A 20,265-nucleotide genomic window follows, 5' to 3' on the forward strand; every position below is an offset into this window, starting at 1 on the left:
TGCTTAAAAACATACAAGGACATGCAAAAAGCTCCTCTTTTACAAATGTTATAGCAGTTGCCTCTTTCTTCAGGCTTGTAGAATTGTCTCAGAAGATGCTTCTAAGCTGTTTTCATTCCAGGCTAGGGGGTGCTTCTGAAGCCATCGTGTAAATCTGGGAAAAGATGTGGCTGCTTTATTGGGAAAAAAGGTGATTTATACATACTAAAAAACAATTATCTTGCAGGATTTGTCCCAACTTTTAGCTGCATTTTTAGTGTAGCAGAAAACAAATAAGCAAATCCTAATCTGAAGAAATATATCCCATGTGCCTAGATCCTACTTTGATGAACACTCTCATACAGCTAGAATGGTACAGCAGAAGCACAGATTTATGAGATGCATACATCTCAGTTTTTGGTGCTGGAGAAGACTCCTGCAAATCCCTTGACTGCAAGATGATCAAACCAGTCAATCCTAGAGGAGATCAACTCCAGCTGGCCTTTAGAAGGCCAGATGCTGAAGATGAAACTCAAATACTTTGGTCAAATAGGATTGAGGGCAAAAGAAAGGGATGGCAGAGAAGGAGGTGGCTGGATGGAGTCACTGAAGCAGTAGGTGTGAGCTTAAATGAACTCTGAGGGATGGTAGAGGACAGGAAGGCCTGGAGGAACATTGTCCATGGGGTTGCGATGGGTTGGTCAAGACTTTGCAACTAACAACAACAAAGACTCAGAGAGCAACTCTGAACAGGGTACAATTAAAAACATAAAAAACATATGAAAACTATATTTCAGGAAAAGAAGAGAGCTAAAACATGGTAATGTTTTAAGATTAGGATTATGTTTTAAAAATGAGGTGAGGGCCTTCAAAGCACCCAATTTCAAGATTGCTTGCTCATTTGTGAACCCTGTGCATTGGCAGAACCAGGCCTTCAAAGGCCAGGACAGTGGAAGCCCATGTCACTTCTGGGGGCAGGGATGGGGCAATATCCTAAAAGGGCAGGGAGTATTGGCAGGGAAGGCTCTTTTTGTGGACTCCATCAGTTGAAATTCTTTACCTTCATATGTTCTCTACCTGATCAGGTGGGGAAAGGTTGATGTAATAGGAGAGAAAATGGTTTCATAGTTAACCTGCCTCCATGGCATGTAGGGTTTAAAGGTCAAAACCAACAAATTATATGAAGATGTGTTGTCTCTGAAGTTACCAGGTTGATTGAAAGATGGCTCTAAGTTCTTCCTTAAATCAGATTTACAAAGCTGTGCATTATTTTATGCAGTTGCTCAGAACACTTTGCAAACAGGAGAAAAAGCATCAGGTATGGTACTTTTACAAAATAAAGGCAGACTATTAATAAGGAGGAAGAGGAGGGTGAGATAAAAATGCAATTGGTGCAATAAATATATAAATATATTTTAAACTTTAGGCTTCTGGGGACAGCATCTTCCATCTCCAAATTAGCAGAAATAGCTGGATCTTCCCTTTATTGGGTCGTCAGATTCCTGAATGATGTGCTGTCCTGGTCTTTTAAGTTTTCAGGTATTCATCCTCACAAGCTTTAGCCTTTGCCTTCGTCCCGGCTCCTAATCTTTTTCTATCCACATGGGGAACAGTCCAAACACCTGCTTTGCCCTAACATTGTTCAGCCTGTCTGAGCAGAGAAGGAGTCAAGACACCAAACAAATTCAGAAGTTGCTTATCTCGGTTGTGGGAGGAGAAAAAGAGCACAGCGTCACTGAAGCTACTGTCCCTTGCAACACCAGCATCCTAATACATTTCTGTGGGGAAGTTACAAATTGCTGCAGGCAGAACTGACTTCCGTGTGTCTTTCAGCACATTAGCATCAATGGGAAGATACAGTGTGAGCCCTGTCCCCAAATGTCTTCTAATGGTGTTCCTGGGTTGGTCAGGGCTGAAGTACTACCAAGTGAATGCAGCTCAGCTCAGGGAGTACCGTATAGCTGCTCAGCTGGAAGACTGGGATTACAACCTCCAACCTGAGGGGCTATCCAGGTAACAATAAGATTTGTTCTTAGTGAGCAATGTGTTGTGAAGCTTAGGGAACTCAACCTGTGTGGTTGGAAAGCGAAGTTTAGTCTACTATGATGGTTATTTAGTAATCTATAATTAAGAAAATAAAGTGTTTTGGGAATACAACCAGTAAATAAAGAAGTAATGGATTAGTTGGCTTTGGATTCATTTCAAGAGGGGGTATGCTATGACTTCCACATTGCTTTGACTGAGAGGCATTGCTTAGCATTTTCCTTCATAATTCATATTTTCCAGTTTGAAACAATTGCTGGATTATGGTATATTAAGCATAACATTCAAGCTTGCAGTCCTTAATGCTTACCTTGAGCTGGAATTGTTAAAATGTAACTAGGCTTGGCTAGTCCTTGTTTTTACAGTGATAGTTCGGTTCTATGATTTCCAATGGATGTTTTTATTTTCTCACCACTTCGTATATATAATTCAACAACTGTAGAAAGGAAGCATTTTAAATGAACAATGATAAGCACAGCTCAGGAAAAGCGTTTCCATTTGATTTAGGTGATACATTTTGGTTTGCTTTTTCCTTCTTTCTATAACCATTACCAAATGTTTTCATTTGCTTAACAGCCTCTCTACTCTTTGCCCTTTAATCTCTACATGCTTTGCAATAACTCCTTATCCGATACTCGCACCACTTATCTAGCCTACTATAGTCTTCTCACGGGCATTCTATCCTCTTAGCTTTGATAATGTTATTCTGCATGTTAAATTTGAATGTTCCAGTTCTTGTGTTAAAATTCTGAATATTTTGTTTTCATCTCTACTATTTTCACAGACGGCTCCATTCCATTTTTACTTGGCATGTATTCTGTCCTCTTTCTTTTCTCCTATGTAGCTGACTGATCCAAAAACTCTTGTGTACCCTGATACGATTTCCAGGTGTGATAGAGTCTCTTTACAATATTTCTGGTTTCCACAGCTGTAATAAATGGGTTGACTTCTATATATAGATGCTTAATAGGACATTCCATCAGCTAGTTTCAGTAAAGTATAAAGTGTTGCCACAATGCAAACTAGTGTTTAGAGGTAATGTGTAAGTGGACGGCATGACATAGATTAATTTCAAGGTATTGTTGAAAGTCCAGATATTTACGTTTCCTTTCTCCCCAGGTATTTCCTCTTGTCAGTGAAAAACTCCATTACAGTATTTCTTGTTCATTCACTGCATTGGGTCAAAGGCATTATAAAGACATTGATAATGTATGGGAATGTGCTTAAATTGCATAGTGAATTTTCAGCCAAAGAGTTGGAATATATTATTTTACTAAATTATTTTGTATGGTTTCAGATTATCAGAGTCAGATCTTGCATTTAGAAAAATTGTCTATAGAGAATATGAAGTAGATTTCAAACAAGAAAAGCCAAGAGATGAGCTCTCAGGTAAAGGCAATATTTTCAGATTATATTATATGTACAGTGTACCTATGATTATGAACCCAAATGAACTGCAATTGTAAACCATCCCAAGTTTATCCAATTCCTAGAGGTATTGATTAAAGACAGGGTGATAGCTGGAGGTGTTGAAGGAGATCCCAATATATAGATACTTGAAAACCACCATCCCCAAATAAGCAGCAAGAGTATGTGTTTAAAAGTCTTATTTTTCTGATTCTACTCTTGATCCGCCGGAAATAACCACCACTAGCACTTGAGATAAATGCAAAAGACAAATCAGAACACAAAAGAGAAAGTTAAAAAGTGTTCCACCACTTTCTCACAAATATATTTCATTACATTTTAGACATGACTTTGTTTTTATGAACGCTTGTTCTAAAGACAAATAATAATCTATTCATTTATTGTATTTTATGATATGGGTAATCTACAATTAGAGTCGCACTCAAAGATGGAAATTTAATAATCCCAACCAAGGACCTATCAATTATTAAGGTGACATCTAAGAATATAGGCAGTTCCAAATAGGATTTTTAAATTTTTTTGTAATATTAGAGTGTTCAAATTTGATAAATTCAAATTTCCAGATATCAAGGAAGTCCTTTATGTAGTGCTCCAAGAGCTCCAATCACAATTAACATTGCAATGGATTTCTTTTTCCAAGAAGTTCAATTTCAAATCTGCAAGTCCTGATATTTTGTATTTTTTTCCAATTGTTTTTTCTCAATTCTAACATCATCTGGAATAGAACATAGCAACATTAAAAGACTTTCTTCTTTTCAATAACTGCTATATCAGACACACTATGAACAAGATGCCTATCTGTTTGGATTTTAAAGTTCCATAAAATCTTAATCTACTCATTTTCAAATCCTTCTCAACTTAATTGTCCCAGTAGTTTTTACTGCATTTAAATCCAAGCCTCTGGGAACATTTCCAATGGATAATTCTGGAAATGCTTCTATTCAGCTTGTAGAATGTTGCTGCAGCCACTGATCAAATGGTCAATTGTTTTATCCTTTGTACAACAAAGTTGACATTTACTGTTGTTTGTTACAAAGTTTGAAGTATCATTCTATGTTCATAAACCTATAATGTTGGATGGGAACCCTATCCTGCCTGTGGATGGTACAGTGGTTGCAACATTGGGTTTAGCTGAGATTTCAAAAGGTTACTATGTTCTAGTACAGGAGTGTCAAACTCAATTTCATTGAGGGCTGCATCAGTAATGTGTTTGACCTTGGGAGGATGAGTGGGTGTGGCTGGGGTAGGCATGGTCAGGGTGGGTGTGGCCAGCTCAATGTCCTGCAGCCCTCTGTCAGACAAAAACAGAGCCCAGGAGGGCCGGTCCTTTGCTGTTTCCAGGGCGGCCCTATGGGCCAGATCTAAACACCCTGAAGGCCAAATTTTGCCCGTGGGCCTTGACACCCCAATCTAGTAGCTAATGTCTTCTGGACAAATCTCTTGTGCCTTCATTTTTGATATCTGTATTGTCTGAACAAATATGTTTAATTTATTTATGAAATTGGTCACACATTCTTAAATACAGGTAGCCCTCGACTTACGACCACAATTGAGCCCAAAATTTATGTTGCTAAGTGAGACATTTGTTAAGTGAGTTTTGCCCCATTTTATGTCCTTTCTAGCCACACTTGTTCAGTTAATCATTGCAGTTGTTAAATTAGTAGCATGGTTGTTAAGTGAACCTGGCTTCCGCATTGTCTTTGCTTGTCAGGTGGTCGCAAAAGCTGTGCACATGACCCCCAGGACACTGCAACTGTCATAAATATGAATCAGTTTCCAAGCATACAAATTTTGATCACATGACCACAGGGATACTGCAATGGTCATAAGTGTGAAAAATGGTCCCAAGCCACTTTTTTCATGCCATTGTAACTTTGAACAGTCACTGTGACTAAACAGTCACAGTCACTAAACAGTCATGAAACATTGTAAGTCAAGGACTACCTGTATAGCTAATGCAGAGGACAAATGAAGCAAGTTAAAGTTAATGTCTTGTGTCTACTCATTCAGCCACGTTCTCTGTGTGGCTGCTCCATTTCTCCATTCATGCACGATATTGCCAAAAGTATTCGCTCACCCATCCAAATAATCAGAGCCAGGTGTTCCAATCACTTCCATGGCCACAGGTGTATAAAATCAAATACCTAGGCATGCAGACTGTTTTTACAAACATTTGTGAAAGAATGGGTCGCTCTCAGGAGCTTAGTGAATTCCAGTGTGGAACTGTGATAGGATGCACCTGTGCAACAAATCCAGTCGTGAAATTCCCTCGCTCCTAAATATTCCACAGTCAACTGTCAGCTGTATTATAAGAACGTGCAAGTGTTTGGGAACGACAGCAACTCAGCCCCAAAGTGGTAGGCCACGAAAACCCATCCAACATCAGTTTGTGACCTCACAAATGCGCTTCTTGAAGAATGGTCAATGGTCATCAATAGCAAGCCGAGGTGGCTCAGTGGTTAGGGTGCAGTACTGCAGGCCACTTCAGCTGACTGTTATCTGCAGTTCAGCAGTTCTAATCTCACCGGCTCAAGGTTGACTCAGCCTTCCATCCTTCCGAGGTGGGTGAAATGAGGACCCAGACTGTGGGGGCAATATGCTGACTCTGTAAACCGCTTAGAGAGGGCTGAAAGCCCTATGAAGCGGTATATAAGTCTAACTGCTATTGCTATTGTTAATTCTCATAAACACACTCCTGAACCTTGTGGACAGCCTTCCCAGAAGAGTTGAAGCTGTTATAGCTGCAAAGTGTGGACTGATGTCATATTGAACCCTATGGATTAGGAATGGGATGTCACTTACAGTAAGTTCATATGCGAGTAAAGGCAGGTGAGCGAATACTTTTGGCAATATAGTGTATGCCAATGTGCATCTTACAATATGAAATGCTAAAGCCACTATCTCTTTGCCTGAGTATAATTTGCCAGGTAGATTATTTTGGAATTTAAATGCTATGATGACCTTCTTGGGGGGAGATAGGGATGGATAGATAGAGAACAAAATAAATAAACCCCTGCTCAGGAGAAAATATGAAGGTATTTATTAGCCATTAAAGCACGGAAAATTGATTTAATAGGCAGGCTTCTGTCTTCACTTTCTGTACCTTTGCTGTAGTTTACGTTCAAGCCAGAAGAAAAAGAAAACAAATATTCTTTCAAGTATCATTTTTATATTTAATTGTTCTCTTTAAAATCATTTGTTTATGTGCTTTGAGCAGGGCTCCTCGGGCCTACACTACATGGCGAAGTGGGAGACGTCCTCGTGATTTATTTCAATAATTTTGCTACTCAGCCTGTGAGCATTCACCCGCAGAGTTCTGTGTACAACAAATGGTCAGAAGGTAAACATTGCCATAATATTGTCTCAATATCCTGATCATTTTTATGTTTGGTAGATTTAAAAAATGGAGCTAAATTCTAAGTAAACATGGGTAGCATTGTGCCTGTGGGCAACAGCTGGCTAGGACGGAAGCAGAGACCCAAATGTTTCTGAGGATATTATTAAATAAGAGAAAGAGGCATAGAATTTGACTGCTTTATAGATGGTATGAAGCCTCAACCACAATTGAGCTCTAAATTTCTGTAGCTAAGTGAGAGAGTTGTTAAGTAAATTTTGCCCCATTTTACGATCTTTCTTGCCAAAGTTGTTTTTTTAAATATTTTATTTTGTTTGTACAAACTTCACATCTTTGCAACACATTACATTTTTTTACATATCTGTTGTGATTCTTTTATTTATACAAATAAATCTTTTATAACTATAACTTTCTATCTCTGTGCATTTACATTATTTCATGCATTTGTTTCTTTCTATATATAATATTCTATTTATTCTATATAAAACAGTTTTTAGTACATTTAAGTCATTTTGTATAATATTTATTTGGTATAGTCTATCTGATATTTCTATCTTTTCATCATTTTCCGGTTTTGTAGTTGTCTATTGATTTGTTGATTTTTCTTCCTTTCTTTTTTGCTTTCCTGCTTTCCCGCCCTTTCCTCTAGCCAATTGTACAATAAATCCTGTACAGAGTAGTATTCAGATTCTTCTTTCTCTTTTAGTTCTTTCGTAAGCCTATCCATCTCTGCACATTCCAATATTTTTTTTATTACATTTTCTTCTGTTGGTGTATAATTATTATTCCAGTTTTAAGTGAATGTAATTCTCGTTCCCGTAATTAATTATGTGTAGAATTAAGTATCTAATATTTTTTCATAATTTCCTTTTATAATTCCTAACAAAAATAATTCAGGTTTTAGTGCAATGTGATGTTTAGTAATCTCCTCTAGCCAATCTTTTATTTTTTTCCAACACTTTTTCACAGATGTGCATGTCTACCACATATGGTAGTAAGTTCCATGTTGTTGGTTGCATTTCCAACAGATAGGTGGACACTCCGGGAACATTTTTGCAATTCTCACTGGTGGAAGGTGTCATCTGTAGAATATCTTGTGCATGTTCTCTCTATATGCCAGTGCCATTGTTAATTTGTAATTTATTTCCCAATTTTTTCCCCATTCTGCCAATTCTATACTATACCCAAAATTTGTCACCCATTTTATCATTGTTTCTTTCACAGTTTCTTCTTCCATTTTGAATTTTAATAAATAGTGATATATTTTTTTAATCAATTTTTCTTCGGTTTCCTGTAGAATTTTATCCAGCTCTTGCAGCTCCTTATAAAATCCATCTCTTTCCCTGTCTTTTTTATACCTTGCCTGTATTTGTAAATAGGGCCACCACCCTATATCTATTCCCTCATCTTTCAATTTGTGCCTTGTTTTTAGTCTTTCTTGGTTGTCTAATATATCTTTATATCTTATTATCTTGTTTATGTCCAATACGTTCAGGTATATCAGAGCTTCCATGGTGGATAGCTAGATTGGGATTTTGTTATAGTGTTTTGTTTTTATTTTTAACCATATTTGTAGTAGAGCTTTTCTAATTAAATGTTTTTGGAAATAGCTATGAATTTTGTCTTTCCCATCCCAGATGAAGGCGTGCCAACCCAGTTCCAAATTATAACCTTCTATTGTTAGTAATCTTTTGTTTTTTAGATTGATCCAATCCCTTATCCAGGTGAGAGCCGCTGCTTGATAATAAAGCTCTCAATCGAGAAGTCCAAATCCTCTTTCTCTACTGTTATAGCATTGAAGTCACCAATTAGAATATATCCTCTTATTCTATTTCTGTTATTTTTTGGTGTATCTTCTTGTAAAAAAAATTTTGATTTTTATTTGGAGCGTATATTGCTGTGAGGAGGATTTTTCTTTGTTCTGTTTCTATTTCTATCATTAAAATCCTCCCCTCTTCATCTGCATATTTCTTTTGCATTTATCTATTCTTTAATATATATTGCAATTCGTCTTTTTGGGGGTTGTGCTAGTGTCGTAAATAATTTTCCTAACTTTGGATATTCTAGTAGCTTGTTATATTGGCTTTTGATATGTACCTCTTGAAGGCATACTATCTCTATATTCATTTTTTGTAATCTAGTCAAAGATTGCCTTCTCTTTTCCGGTGAGTTTAATCCATTTATATTTAGTGAGAGTAACTTAATTTCTTGTTCTGTTGTGTTATTTGTGTGCCGCTCTTAGTTTCCTTGCGTTTCTTGTCTCTATTCCTATTCTACTAACTTCTTGTTCTATTTGTTCTCTTTCCTGTCTTCTTCTTTCTTCTCTTTCTCCCTTCCTGTTTTCAACTGACTGTTCTTCTTGGCTTCTACTCTTTGGTTCCTCTCTACTCTCTTGTTCTTCCTCTGCGGTGAAGTGATGTTCAAAGAACTCATGCGCTTTCTCAATTGTATCTATTTTATATCTTTTATCTTGCCAGGTAATCATCACTCCCTCTTGTGTTAATCATCTGAACATTACATTGTACCTTATTAATTGTTGTGTAACAACAATTGATATTGCCTTCTTTGGTCTCACTATTTTTGGGATTTGTCTCAGAATTTGTATCTCTCTTCCTTTATATGTTATTTGTTCTTCTCTCACTTTCTTTTCTTTTTTTTTATAAAAAAAATTATTTTCAAAACAAACATACAAATTCTCCTTTTTTACATACTGTAGAAAGTGTATCAGTTAGTTACAAAAGGGCTTTGTGCATCTCTTCCACCGTCGTCAAATATAATTCATATTAATTCTAATATCTTAACTCAGATATTTATTATATTACCATCATCCACTTTTATTTGACTATAATTATTTAAACGTCCTTCATCATAAAATATACCAAGATTTAATACATAACGACATGCTGGCATTTCATTTATTTATTTATAAAATCCTCCATTAACATTAAATCCTCATATCCTGTTTTAGCTAAACATCCATAATATTTAATACCAAAATTTTCTAATCCTCCATGTATATAAATTATTATCATTATCCTTTCTTTATTTAACTATATCCTATATCATAACATTTTCCCCCTTTAGTTAAAACTTGGCTGTGTCTAATTTTGTTCTTTTTATTGTTATTGCTATTAATAACCTTTAAATATAGTCCAAAAATATTTCTAACCTTCCCTTCAGGGGTAACATTCAATATTCATATCTAATTATTACTTATCATAACAACTCAACATTGTATACATTACTATCATTATCAATTTTTATTTAACTATACCTATTATCACTGAATTTAACTAAGTTTAGCTAGTTTTAAATTATACTCTTCCATCTATCAACCTGTATCTCTCCAATAGCAAAACAATCATGTCTTCTGCCATTTGTGGATCCAGTCCTCCAAACATCTTCTTAAACAAATCTGTATGGACTCCTCTTTGCAACTTCTTGTTTATAGTATTTCTCATATAATATTGACGCCCTCCTTCTGTTTCCTTTTTCAGCTTGTCTTTAATTCTCAGCAGTGTTATCAAATATTTTGCAAATAGTATTTCATAGTCCATAAATTCTTTAATGCTTTCTTCTTCTTCTATGTCCTGTCCTTTGAAATAAATTTTCTCTCCATTTAATTCCTCTTCCAATATTCCACTCTTTCCTCCCTCAGAAATAAACCAATTGCCACGAATATCAACAGGCTCAATCTCTTTATATTCGTCTTCCATTTCAATTTTTTGAATTTCAATCTTCTTATTTTGTGTTTGAAGAACATCCTCAGTTTTTTCATCACATTTCGTTGCTAAATGCACCAAATAATCCAATTTTCTCTCAATTCTTTCCTCTGTATACAACACCCTCTGCAGAGCTAAGAGTACTTCTCGGAGTGACGCCATGTTTATATGCAGTTGTATTTTTTCTTAGAAGCTCAGCAAGATTGAAATACTCACTCACAAACTCTGCAAGCAAAAACAAACTTCAAAGGGACAGCTGTAAAATCTTATCAGATCTTAGGCCAAACAGCCAAGCAATAAAAGCTTAGAATGTCGAAGTCAAAACAATCCATCTGTAGCTTACAGAGAGTCACAAAGAAATATTAAAAGGGTAATCCATCCATTTGAAAAGGTTTTGCTTAGAATCAATCCATGTAAATAGCATTTAAAAAGTAAGATAACCACTGTCCAGAATAGCAATAGCAGTTAGACTTATATACCGCTTCATAGGGCTTTCAGCCCTCTCTAAGCGGTTTACAAAGTCAGCATATTGCCCCCAACAACAATCCTGGTCCTCATTTTACCCACCTCGGAAGGATGGAAGGCTGAGTCAACCCTGAGCCGGTAAGATTTGAACAGCCAAACTGCAGAACTGCAGTCAGCTGTAGTAGCCTGCAGTGCTGCATTTAACCACTGCACCACCTCGGCGCAGAACCATTACAAAAATCAAATTCGCCTCTAAGTTCTTCTATTCTTTGATTTAAATTAGTTTTTTAGATTTTATAGGCAGTCCATTTTTTAAAAACAATAAAAGTTTTTCATCAGCTAGAAACACTTTCTTTTCCACATCGTTCCATTCCTGTCTGAGGCCGCCCTGACTTTGCCAATCTTGACAGACTGGAATTTTTATTACCAGCAGAAGACTTTCCCTTGCTTTTCTCGGAGATTTTACGATATCCCCGAGATCAGCAAGATGTAATCTCCCTGTTCACCATCTCTTCGGGATGATTTAGGTCCATTGGAACCCCCCAGCAATAAAAGTGTCGACTGTGATCTCAGAGCTTTGAGATAGCACGTCGTCTCATCATGGCTTCGGACCCTCCTCTCTCTTCTCACTTTCTTATATACTTCATCTCTTACTGATTTTTTAGTAAAGCGTACGTGGATTTCTTTTGGGAGCCTGTGTCTCCTGGCGTAATTTGTGTGGATTTGGTACACCTCGTCTATGTCCCTTCTTGTTTCTTATTTGTTTTTTTGTAATATGTTCGCAACAATCTCTGTAATTATTTCTCCTAAATCCTCCTCCTTTTCTTCTACTATATTTTGAAAGCGCAGAAAGAAGCCAGCTTTTCCTAATTCTAAAAATGCTACTTTCTCCTAATTGTATGTTTAGTGTAGTCAGCTTCTCATCTATCACCTCTATTCTCCTCTCTGTTTTTTCTACCTTTGTTTCTACTTTTTGAATTTTTTGTTCATTTTTTGTTATTTCACTTTGTATTTTCCCTATTCTATCATCTATTTTTCTAATCTCACTCTTCATTTCTCCCATTTCTAGTTTAAGTTCTTCATGATTTCTCCTAGTTTCTTCATGATTTTTTGTAATTGTTTCTTGTGTTTTCAGCATTGTTTCTTGTATCATTGCTAATGCACCTTGCATACACTGAAGGTTCGTTGTTGAGTTTGCTTTCTCTAGACCCAGTGTGCTCTCAATTGTGCACTGGTTTGAGGGTGGAGTTTTTTTTCTCAGATTGCATCAGCAGGCTTATCCTGTATACTGTTATTTAATTCTTATTTCTTTCTCCACTAGGTGACGCTGTTACTCTTCTTTCGTATAGGCTTTTTCTTTACCTCCTCAGAAGTCTGATCAAAAGTCTGATGTTTGCTTCTCTATATCCCACATTCTCTCGAGTATTCCAAAATAGTTCTTTCCTCTTCTTCACAATTGTCACTGTTTTGTCTGGCTTCAATTTCGGTTTATTGTCCAAATCGCTCCAACAATCCCCCCCTTGTTGCGTTCTGTTCTCAAGTCACTCCAAACCTTCTATTGCTACAGGAAATTGCTTGCTTTTTCTCCTCTTATAGCTGCCGATATTAAGCTGTATCCAGCTAGCTTCAAAGCTTTGAAATTCTAGCTCAATGAGTCTTTAATAGAGTATATACCTTTTTAGTTGTTTTACATATTCTCGCCAATGCTGCTGTGTTGCTATTTTCTCTCCCTCGTGTGCGGCAGTCATCACCCAAAATCGGCCATGGATGCCAGATTTCTTCGCCAGTGATTTCAAGAGGTTTTGCCCGATAGGGAAGTTGCTTGCTTCCTCCTTCGGCGCCCAGGCTCCCCCTCACGCCTGTTGATCCCTCCAGATTCAACTCATCCTTTTTCAGGATCTTCACCACAGAAACTTGAGCAAAGCTAGTAGAGCTACTATTTCTTCGCCCTCATGGAAGTGATGTCACCACAGGAAGTCCCTTGCCAAAGTTGTTAAGTGAATGATTGCAGTTGTTAAGTTAGTGACACGGTTGTTAAGTGAATTTGGCTTCCCCATTGATTTTCTTTCTCAGAAGGTTGCAAAAGTTCACATGATCTTGGGACCTGCACCCGTCATAAATATGAACCATTTGCCAAGCATCCAAAATTTGATTATGTGACCATGGGGATGCTGAAACGGTCGCAAGTGTGAAAAACATTCAGAAGTCACTTTTTTCAGTGACGTTGTAACTTCAAATGGTCACAAAATGAACTGTTATAAGTCAAGGAATACCTGTGAATAGTTTTCTTCATTATTCATGGGTTTTTTAATACTTGGAAAAAATGTAGCTTAGCAGAGCTGCATCCTTGAATTTTTTAGAGGGAGGGCGGAGGTTGTGAGCCTTTCAGCATCAGTCTAGGTCAGCGGTGTCCAAACTTGGGAACGTAAAGACTTGTGGACTTCAATTCTCAGCATGGCTGGCTGGGGAATTCTGGAAATTGAAGTCCACAAGTCTTAAAGTTCCCAAGTTTGGACACCCCTGGTCTAGGTGAAGCCTATTACAGCAAAAGTGGGCATTCCAGTTCCCACTTATGATAGGAAGAGCAACTTTGAATTTCCCAGATCCAGATCATTTCTTTTGATCCTCTTGCAACTCTGCTGGTTCTCCGTCAAGCTGTCTACTGGTATTCAACATGTACTGTAAACATGGAAGGGGAGGCCAACAACTTTTTTTGTTTTTATCTAAAGAGATTCAGGACGCCAAGAAATTATATTTTTGCAGTCTCATTAATCAGTTGAAGGAGGGTCACTAAATCAGCCCAGAATATTTTATGTCTCTTTTGGGTTTGCAGAAGTGAGGAATTCTCCTAACGCTTGACTATTAAATATCAATATTAAATAGCTTTAAGCATTTTATGTTTATATCAATTATGAATATTTATAATTAAATCTTTTAAATATTTAAATAAAATTAAACAAAATTATTTAAAATAGTTTGAAGGGATTGAAGAATAAAAGTGGAGCCAAATTAAAGAGCTCTTGGACTCTTCACATATAGAACTCCTGAGTAGCAAAAAAAAAGAAAAAGAAAAAAAGGAACAGTGAGGTATAGGAGAACTGAAATATGGATTAAGATGTCTTTTTGTCATATGTGGAGAATCAAAGAAGGACCCAATTTGCAACCAGATCTGTAATAGAATTAGCAAGTGTTACCTTCCCACCACAGTTGATCCCTATTTTTCTACTTTCAAGCTGCTAGGTTGGCAGAAGCTGGGACAAGTAACAACAAGTTCACTCCATTACACGGCACTGGGATTTGAACCACCAAACTACCAACCTTTCTGATTGACAAACTCAGTGTCTTAGCCACTGAGATACCACATCCCTCTGATCCTAGGTAGAGGCAGATATTTCTCTCTCTGGGCATGATGAGAATATATCTGCTGATTATAACTCCGCATTGGTGACAGGAAGGGCATCTGGCCAGTAATCACTCAGACTTCACTCCGCATGGGGTTATAGAGTCATTAAAAGATGATGATAATGATGATTGGTAATGAATCATGATAATCTCTTTGTCATTGTAGGTGCTTCATACTCTGATGGGACATCAGATATAGAAAAACTGGATGATGCTGTGCCTCCAGGCCAGTCTTTCAAATATGTGTGGAATATCACTGCAGAAATTGGGCCAAAAGAAACTGATCCTCCCTGTCTCACTTATGCCTATTACTCACATGTAAACATGGTGCGAGACTTTAATTCTGGTCTCATTGGTGCTTTGCTGATATGTAAAGAAGGTAACAAAATATGTTAAAGAAGCTGAAGCTTGTTTAAGTGTTAATCATTGTTGTGATGAATCTGTAATATGCTATCTTTCTGTTCACTTTTGTATTTCTATCCGTTTAATGTTTGTTTCACAGAAGTTTTTTTTTTTGATAAAGATCAGGGCAGAATTATGAAGGCTACTACATAATAGAAAATTCTACTACTTAGTTTTCAAAAGCTTACATTGTATCCAAAAAGGTCTCTGTAATTAGAGATGGTAGGAAGAACCATATAAATGCATGTCAACAATGCTGACATGCAGCCTAGTACCACCTTCAGAATTAAGTGTGCAATTAATTTTTGTAGTATAGTCTTGGGGGCTCGGGGGCTCCATGGCCTGCTAGCCAAGGTTGCCCATCTCTGTAATAGGTAATCTTGTAATAGGTAATCTCTGTAACCTTCCATTTATCCTTAATCTGTGTTGATCCTCAATTCTCTTAAGAGTCAGGTGGCATAGTGAAAGGTTTTGTTGCACTAGAGGCTGACAATTTAAAATAAATTTATTATTCAAGAAGTTATTGTGGTATTTGATAATTTATTCCATCTTGTCACTGTCCTATTCTTTTCTTTTTAGGAAGCCTGAATGCAGATGGGACACAGAAACTCTTCAACAGAGAATATGTGCTGATGTTTGCTGTGTTTGATGAAAGCAAGAACTGGTACAAAAAGTCCTCCCTCCAATACACAATTAATGGGTTTGCTAATGGAACATTGCCTGGTAGGTCCTCTTCCATATTATTGATTGGAATGAAATTACGGTCATTTCTATGAAAACTACAGCAGCTGTTCTTTTCTTCCAGATGTTCAGGCTTGTGCTTACGATCGTATTAGTTGGCATTTGATAGGAATGAGTTCTAGTCCTGAGATCTTCTCTGTCCACTTCAATGGACAAACCTTGGAAGAAAACCATTACAAAGTGTCAACCATCAACCTTGTTGGAGGTGCTTCAGTAACAGCCAACATGTCAGTGAGCATGACAGGAAAATGGCTAATATCTTCTCTGGTTGCAAAGCATCTACAAGGCAAGGTTATCTTTATTAGGAGGCAAGCTGTACAATTACAATTAAAATTCTCATTCTCTTGTATAAAACTCATACAAAATTGTCATATCCCAGAGACAGTAGCATGAACGTGAGGTGCCATTTGCAAAATGATTCTAGAACAACAGGAACTATAACATGGTATATATGACAGCTGCCATACATAAGTCCTACATGCCTAGAATCTGTAACTCCAGCATTTCATAGCCTCCTAAAGCTATGGTTGTGGACTATGTTGGCTTATTTTTGCTCTAGGATGATGCTAGGAGAAAAATGAATAAATATAGAAAGACTAATCACATTCACTATATTTATTTATTTTTTCATTTAGGCTTGCCTATCTCTTTTTCACTGCTCCACCCCGTTTTCTGAAACCAGTTTCCAACCCTAAATTGTTAGACCACCTGCTCTCTTTTAAACCCTCAAATAAAAGCCATCATACAGAATTTGCATATGTATATGTGTATATGTATATGTATATATGTGTGTATGTGAGAGCAGGTGGTCTAACAATACACACACACACACACACACACACACACACACACACATGCTGCAATTGTGCTGATAAATAAATAAATGGAGACTAGTATAGATCTATTTCAAGCTATTTAGTTCTCATCAGCTAGCCATACCCTACTGGGAATCGAATATTTATCAGCACAATTGCAACACAAATGTAGCAAGGCAACATTTAAAAAATGGCTTTCTGCCTGGATGGCTCCCAGAGTGAGGCGATAGACAGAAAAGAAAAGCAGTATGCTCCCTCCCATATTTGGGCATACCAGGGGTTGTGACACAATACATACATATGTATGTACGTACGTACGTACGTACGTGCGTGCGTGTGTATGTTTTTGTGTGTTCATACTAGAAATGCCTATTTATTATTATCATTTTGATTATACAAAAGAACATGTTAGAGACACTGTATGATAGCTTTTATTTATTTATCAATTTATTTCTTCACATTTAAGGCTACCCACTGTCCAAAAGACTTAGGGTGGCTAAAAGAACATGACAGCACAAAATAAAATATCAATAAAACATCATAGGAAGCAAATAATTCCCATAGTACATAACTAAAACAGATTTACAAAATATACTAGCCCTGAGTCTGTTCTTCAGGGCATACCTGGTCATTCAGATCTTGGGGGGGGGGGAGAGGGGGACATATTCCATAGGGAGATGTGGGGCCAGAGAAGACATGTTTGACCTATTGACTATTAACTTATGCCCTCCAGTTGTAGATGAGTTGAGATGAAGGGAATTAGAGTACAATACATTAGAAGGAACAGATTAAGAGTGTCTGCATTATCTTCTACTTTTTTCCATATCTCAAGAATAAATTATACCTACTGTATACCTATTATAACATGAGCCCTGGTTTATAAGCAATTACTTTTAGCTGGAAGATACTTCTTTTGTGAGCATATTTCAGGTCACTGAAAGGGTCTAACACAAAATTAAGTGTCAAAAGTAGTTTAGAACATAGTTCTGTTATTCCACATGTACCAACTTGTTTAAACGTATAAGAATTGTGTATCATTCATAGATTTCTTTTTGTGGACTTAAGAGAAAGAAATTCTTGTTGCTTCATGGAAACATACATTTTAATATAAAATGGGAAATATTTATTTTTAATCTGAATGGTATAAAAGGGAGCATGAAGAGCAAGTAGATATCTCTGTACCATAACTGTTAATATGTTTTATTATCCTTGTCCCATCTATTTATTAATTTAGCTGGGATGTATGGTTATCTAAACATCAAAGACTGTGGAAAGCAAGACACTTTTAAAAGAAGGTTAACCTTTAAAGAACTGAGGATGATTAACAATTGGGACTATTTCATTGCTGCAGAAGAAATCACCTGGGATTATGCTCCAGAAATTCCTAGCAGTGTTGACAGGTAACTTGACTGAATGTGGTTAAATGGATGAAATTATGGCATAAAAATTCATGGGATTTATCACAAACTAAGGCCTTGTAGACTAGGGATCCCCAACCGCAGGTCCATGGTCTGGCACCAGGCCGCGGCATGCCAAAAACTGGGCCATGCAAACAAACGAAGCCCCATCCACAAGATACAGGCAGCACATGAAACACGCCCCCTCTGGTCTGTGGAAAAACCTTTCTCCATGGACCTGGACCCTGGTGCCCAAAAGGTTGAGGACTGCTGTTATAGACCATTTCAATTAAATGAAATCTCATCATGTTAAATTATAAAGTATGAACCGCTCTCTTGCTTTTTAATTCCATAAAATAAACGTTTATTGTTACACTGTATGTAGAAGTCATTTCATATTACATCATATTACACTTTTAGTTAATCTTTCTATTTTCATGCAATTATGCAGGGAAAACAAAGTGGCAGAATGAAAGAATGAAAAATTCATAGTACAAGTTCATTCACAAGACTGTCATAGTTCCATTCTCTCTCCAATAAATCATCTCACTCACTTCTTAAATTTAGGAACTAAAATTTCTTTGTCACAAAGATTTCCCAAAAGATCTTTGAGATTTTCAAGATATTATATTGGCACAGAAAGAATCTCTTGCCACTATTTCAGTTTTTAAAAACCTTGTACAGTGGGAGGGAAGCAATTCTGAAAAGAAAAAAAAGATATTTGAAGAAGATTAAAGCATTCTATTCTTTAGCACTTTTTCATATTTGTTCTGAAACTAATTTCCTTGTCCTGGATTAACTATCCAGTGTGTCATATTTTTGAGTTTGTTGACATACATGTAAAAAATCACAAGAAACTGAACAGGATGTTGATGCAGCCAATGAAAACAATAAAGTTGGAATTCAGTATCCATCAACCTTGTCAGAATAGCCAAGGGTTATTGATAATAAGAGAAGTGTCTGGCCAAAGTCAGGAATGAAAATGCTATCATCCAATAGCATTTAGAACAGTGTTTCTCAACCTTGTCAACTTGAAGATGTCTGGACTTCAACTCCCAGAATTCCCCAGGCAGCGAATGCAGGCTTGAAGTCCAGACATCTTCAAGTTGACAAGGTTGAGAAACACTGATTTAGAAGGTTTAAGTCCATTATCTGATTCTGTTCTTATTTGAAATCCATGTATACAACTTTTCTGAGGGTTTTTTTTTTTTTTTTTTTACTATGGTAGTTGTTTATCATGTAGATTTGTAAAAACTGACTTACCCACTCATTGAAGCTTCTGGGTTTTTTTTTTCCATGTTTCTATATAAGAAATCTTACTAATGTCTATTTTCCTTTTCTCAATTCTAAAGAAGATATAAAGCTCAGTATCTGGATAATTTTTCAAATTTTATTGGCAAGAAATACAAAAAGGCAGTTTTCAGGCAATATAAAGACAGCAGCTTCAGTAAACCAACCTATGCCACTTGGCCCAAAGAACGTGGAATTCTGGGCCCTGTTATCAGAGCTGGAGTCAGAGACACAATAAATGTAAGTATTGATGAGCAAGTAGAAGGTAAATAGATTACAATCCCATTTTATTTCATTTGCACATAATAACAGGATTACCTTTAAATATATTTTGCATATCCCAAATACATATATAATCTTAACTGATATCAAGACTAAGCTCGTCACATTCAATTGCCAATGAAAAATAAAGGGAATGGATATGACTAAATGTTTATATTGACTTCTATGAAAGTTAGACTTAATTTCTGCAATTTAAACCATGTGTCTCCTGTGGAGTTCTACACTGACAGAATACATTCTCTGTAACAGCCTTTAGTTTATCTGCATTCATCAGTAGCCCAATATCTACTTATCCTGCATATGTTATTCATCTCTTATTCTTAGTAATAATAAACTGAAGTGAATGAGTTTCAGTATCTTCACCTCCAGTGAAGTACAGGTGATACTTGCTTAGTGACCACATTAGTAATTGTTTGAAGTTATGGTACTGTGGAATGAGTGGGACTTAGGACCATTCTTGTAGTATCCCCACAGTCACGTGATTGCAGTTCAGGTCAGCTGACAGTTGTGATGAGGCGGTATCCCAGGATCACATGATTTCCATTTGTGACCTCACTGCTGGGTTTACTTTTAAAGCCCTACATGGTATTGGACCTGGGTACTTGAGAGACCGCCTCCTGCCAATTACCTCTCATAGACCTATTAGATCCCACAGGCTAGGCCTCCTCCGAATTCCATCTGCCAGCCAATGTCGACTGGCAACTCCCCGGGGAAGGGCCTTTTCTGTGGCTGCTCCGGCCCTCTGGAACGATCTCCCCATTGAGATCCAGACCCTCACCTCCCTTCCAGCTTTCCGCAAAGCAGTTAAGACCTGGCTGTTCCGGCAGGCCTGGGGCTGCTAAATCTTTCAGCCCCATTCGGAGGGTATGACTGTTGCTGCTTTTAAATGTGTTCGTCTTCTTATTTTTTTATTTCTATTATGTACCCCCTTCCCTTTTTGATTG

General features: G+C 37.0%; 1 protein-coding gene across 1 annotated transcript in view; it reads left to right on the forward strand.

Annotated features, from left to right (window-relative positions):
• The first annotated feature begins 1,718 nt into the window (after positions 1 to 1,718).
• F5 (coagulation factor V) overlaps positions 1,719 to 20,265 on the forward strand; it is a 45,143-nt gene continuing 26,596 nt past the window's right edge. Inside the window, exons 1-8 of the mRNA XM_032220181.1 lie at positions 1,719 to 1,992; positions 3,320 to 3,411; positions 6,668 to 6,790; positions 14,561 to 14,773; positions 15,376 to 15,519; positions 15,602 to 15,823; positions 17,587 to 17,752; positions 19,102 to 19,279. Of these exons, the coding sequence (XP_032076072.1) occupies positions 1,826 to 1,992; positions 3,320 to 3,411; positions 6,668 to 6,790; positions 14,561 to 14,773; positions 15,376 to 15,519; positions 15,602 to 15,823; positions 17,587 to 17,752; positions 19,102 to 19,279 (1,305 nt within the window). The 5' untranslated portion in view covers positions 1,719 to 1,825. The remainder of the gene's footprint in view (positions 1,993 to 3,319; positions 3,412 to 6,667; positions 6,791 to 14,560; positions 14,774 to 15,375; positions 15,520 to 15,601; positions 15,824 to 17,586; positions 17,753 to 19,101; positions 19,280 to 20,265) is intronic.

The sequence above is a fragment of the Thamnophis elegans genome, chromosome 6 (assembly GCF_009769535.1).
Source record: "Thamnophis elegans isolate rThaEle1 chromosome 6, rThaEle1.pri, whole genome shotgun sequence".
Lineage (NCBI taxonomy): Eukaryota > Metazoa > Chordata > Lepidosauria > Squamata > Colubridae > Thamnophis > Thamnophis elegans.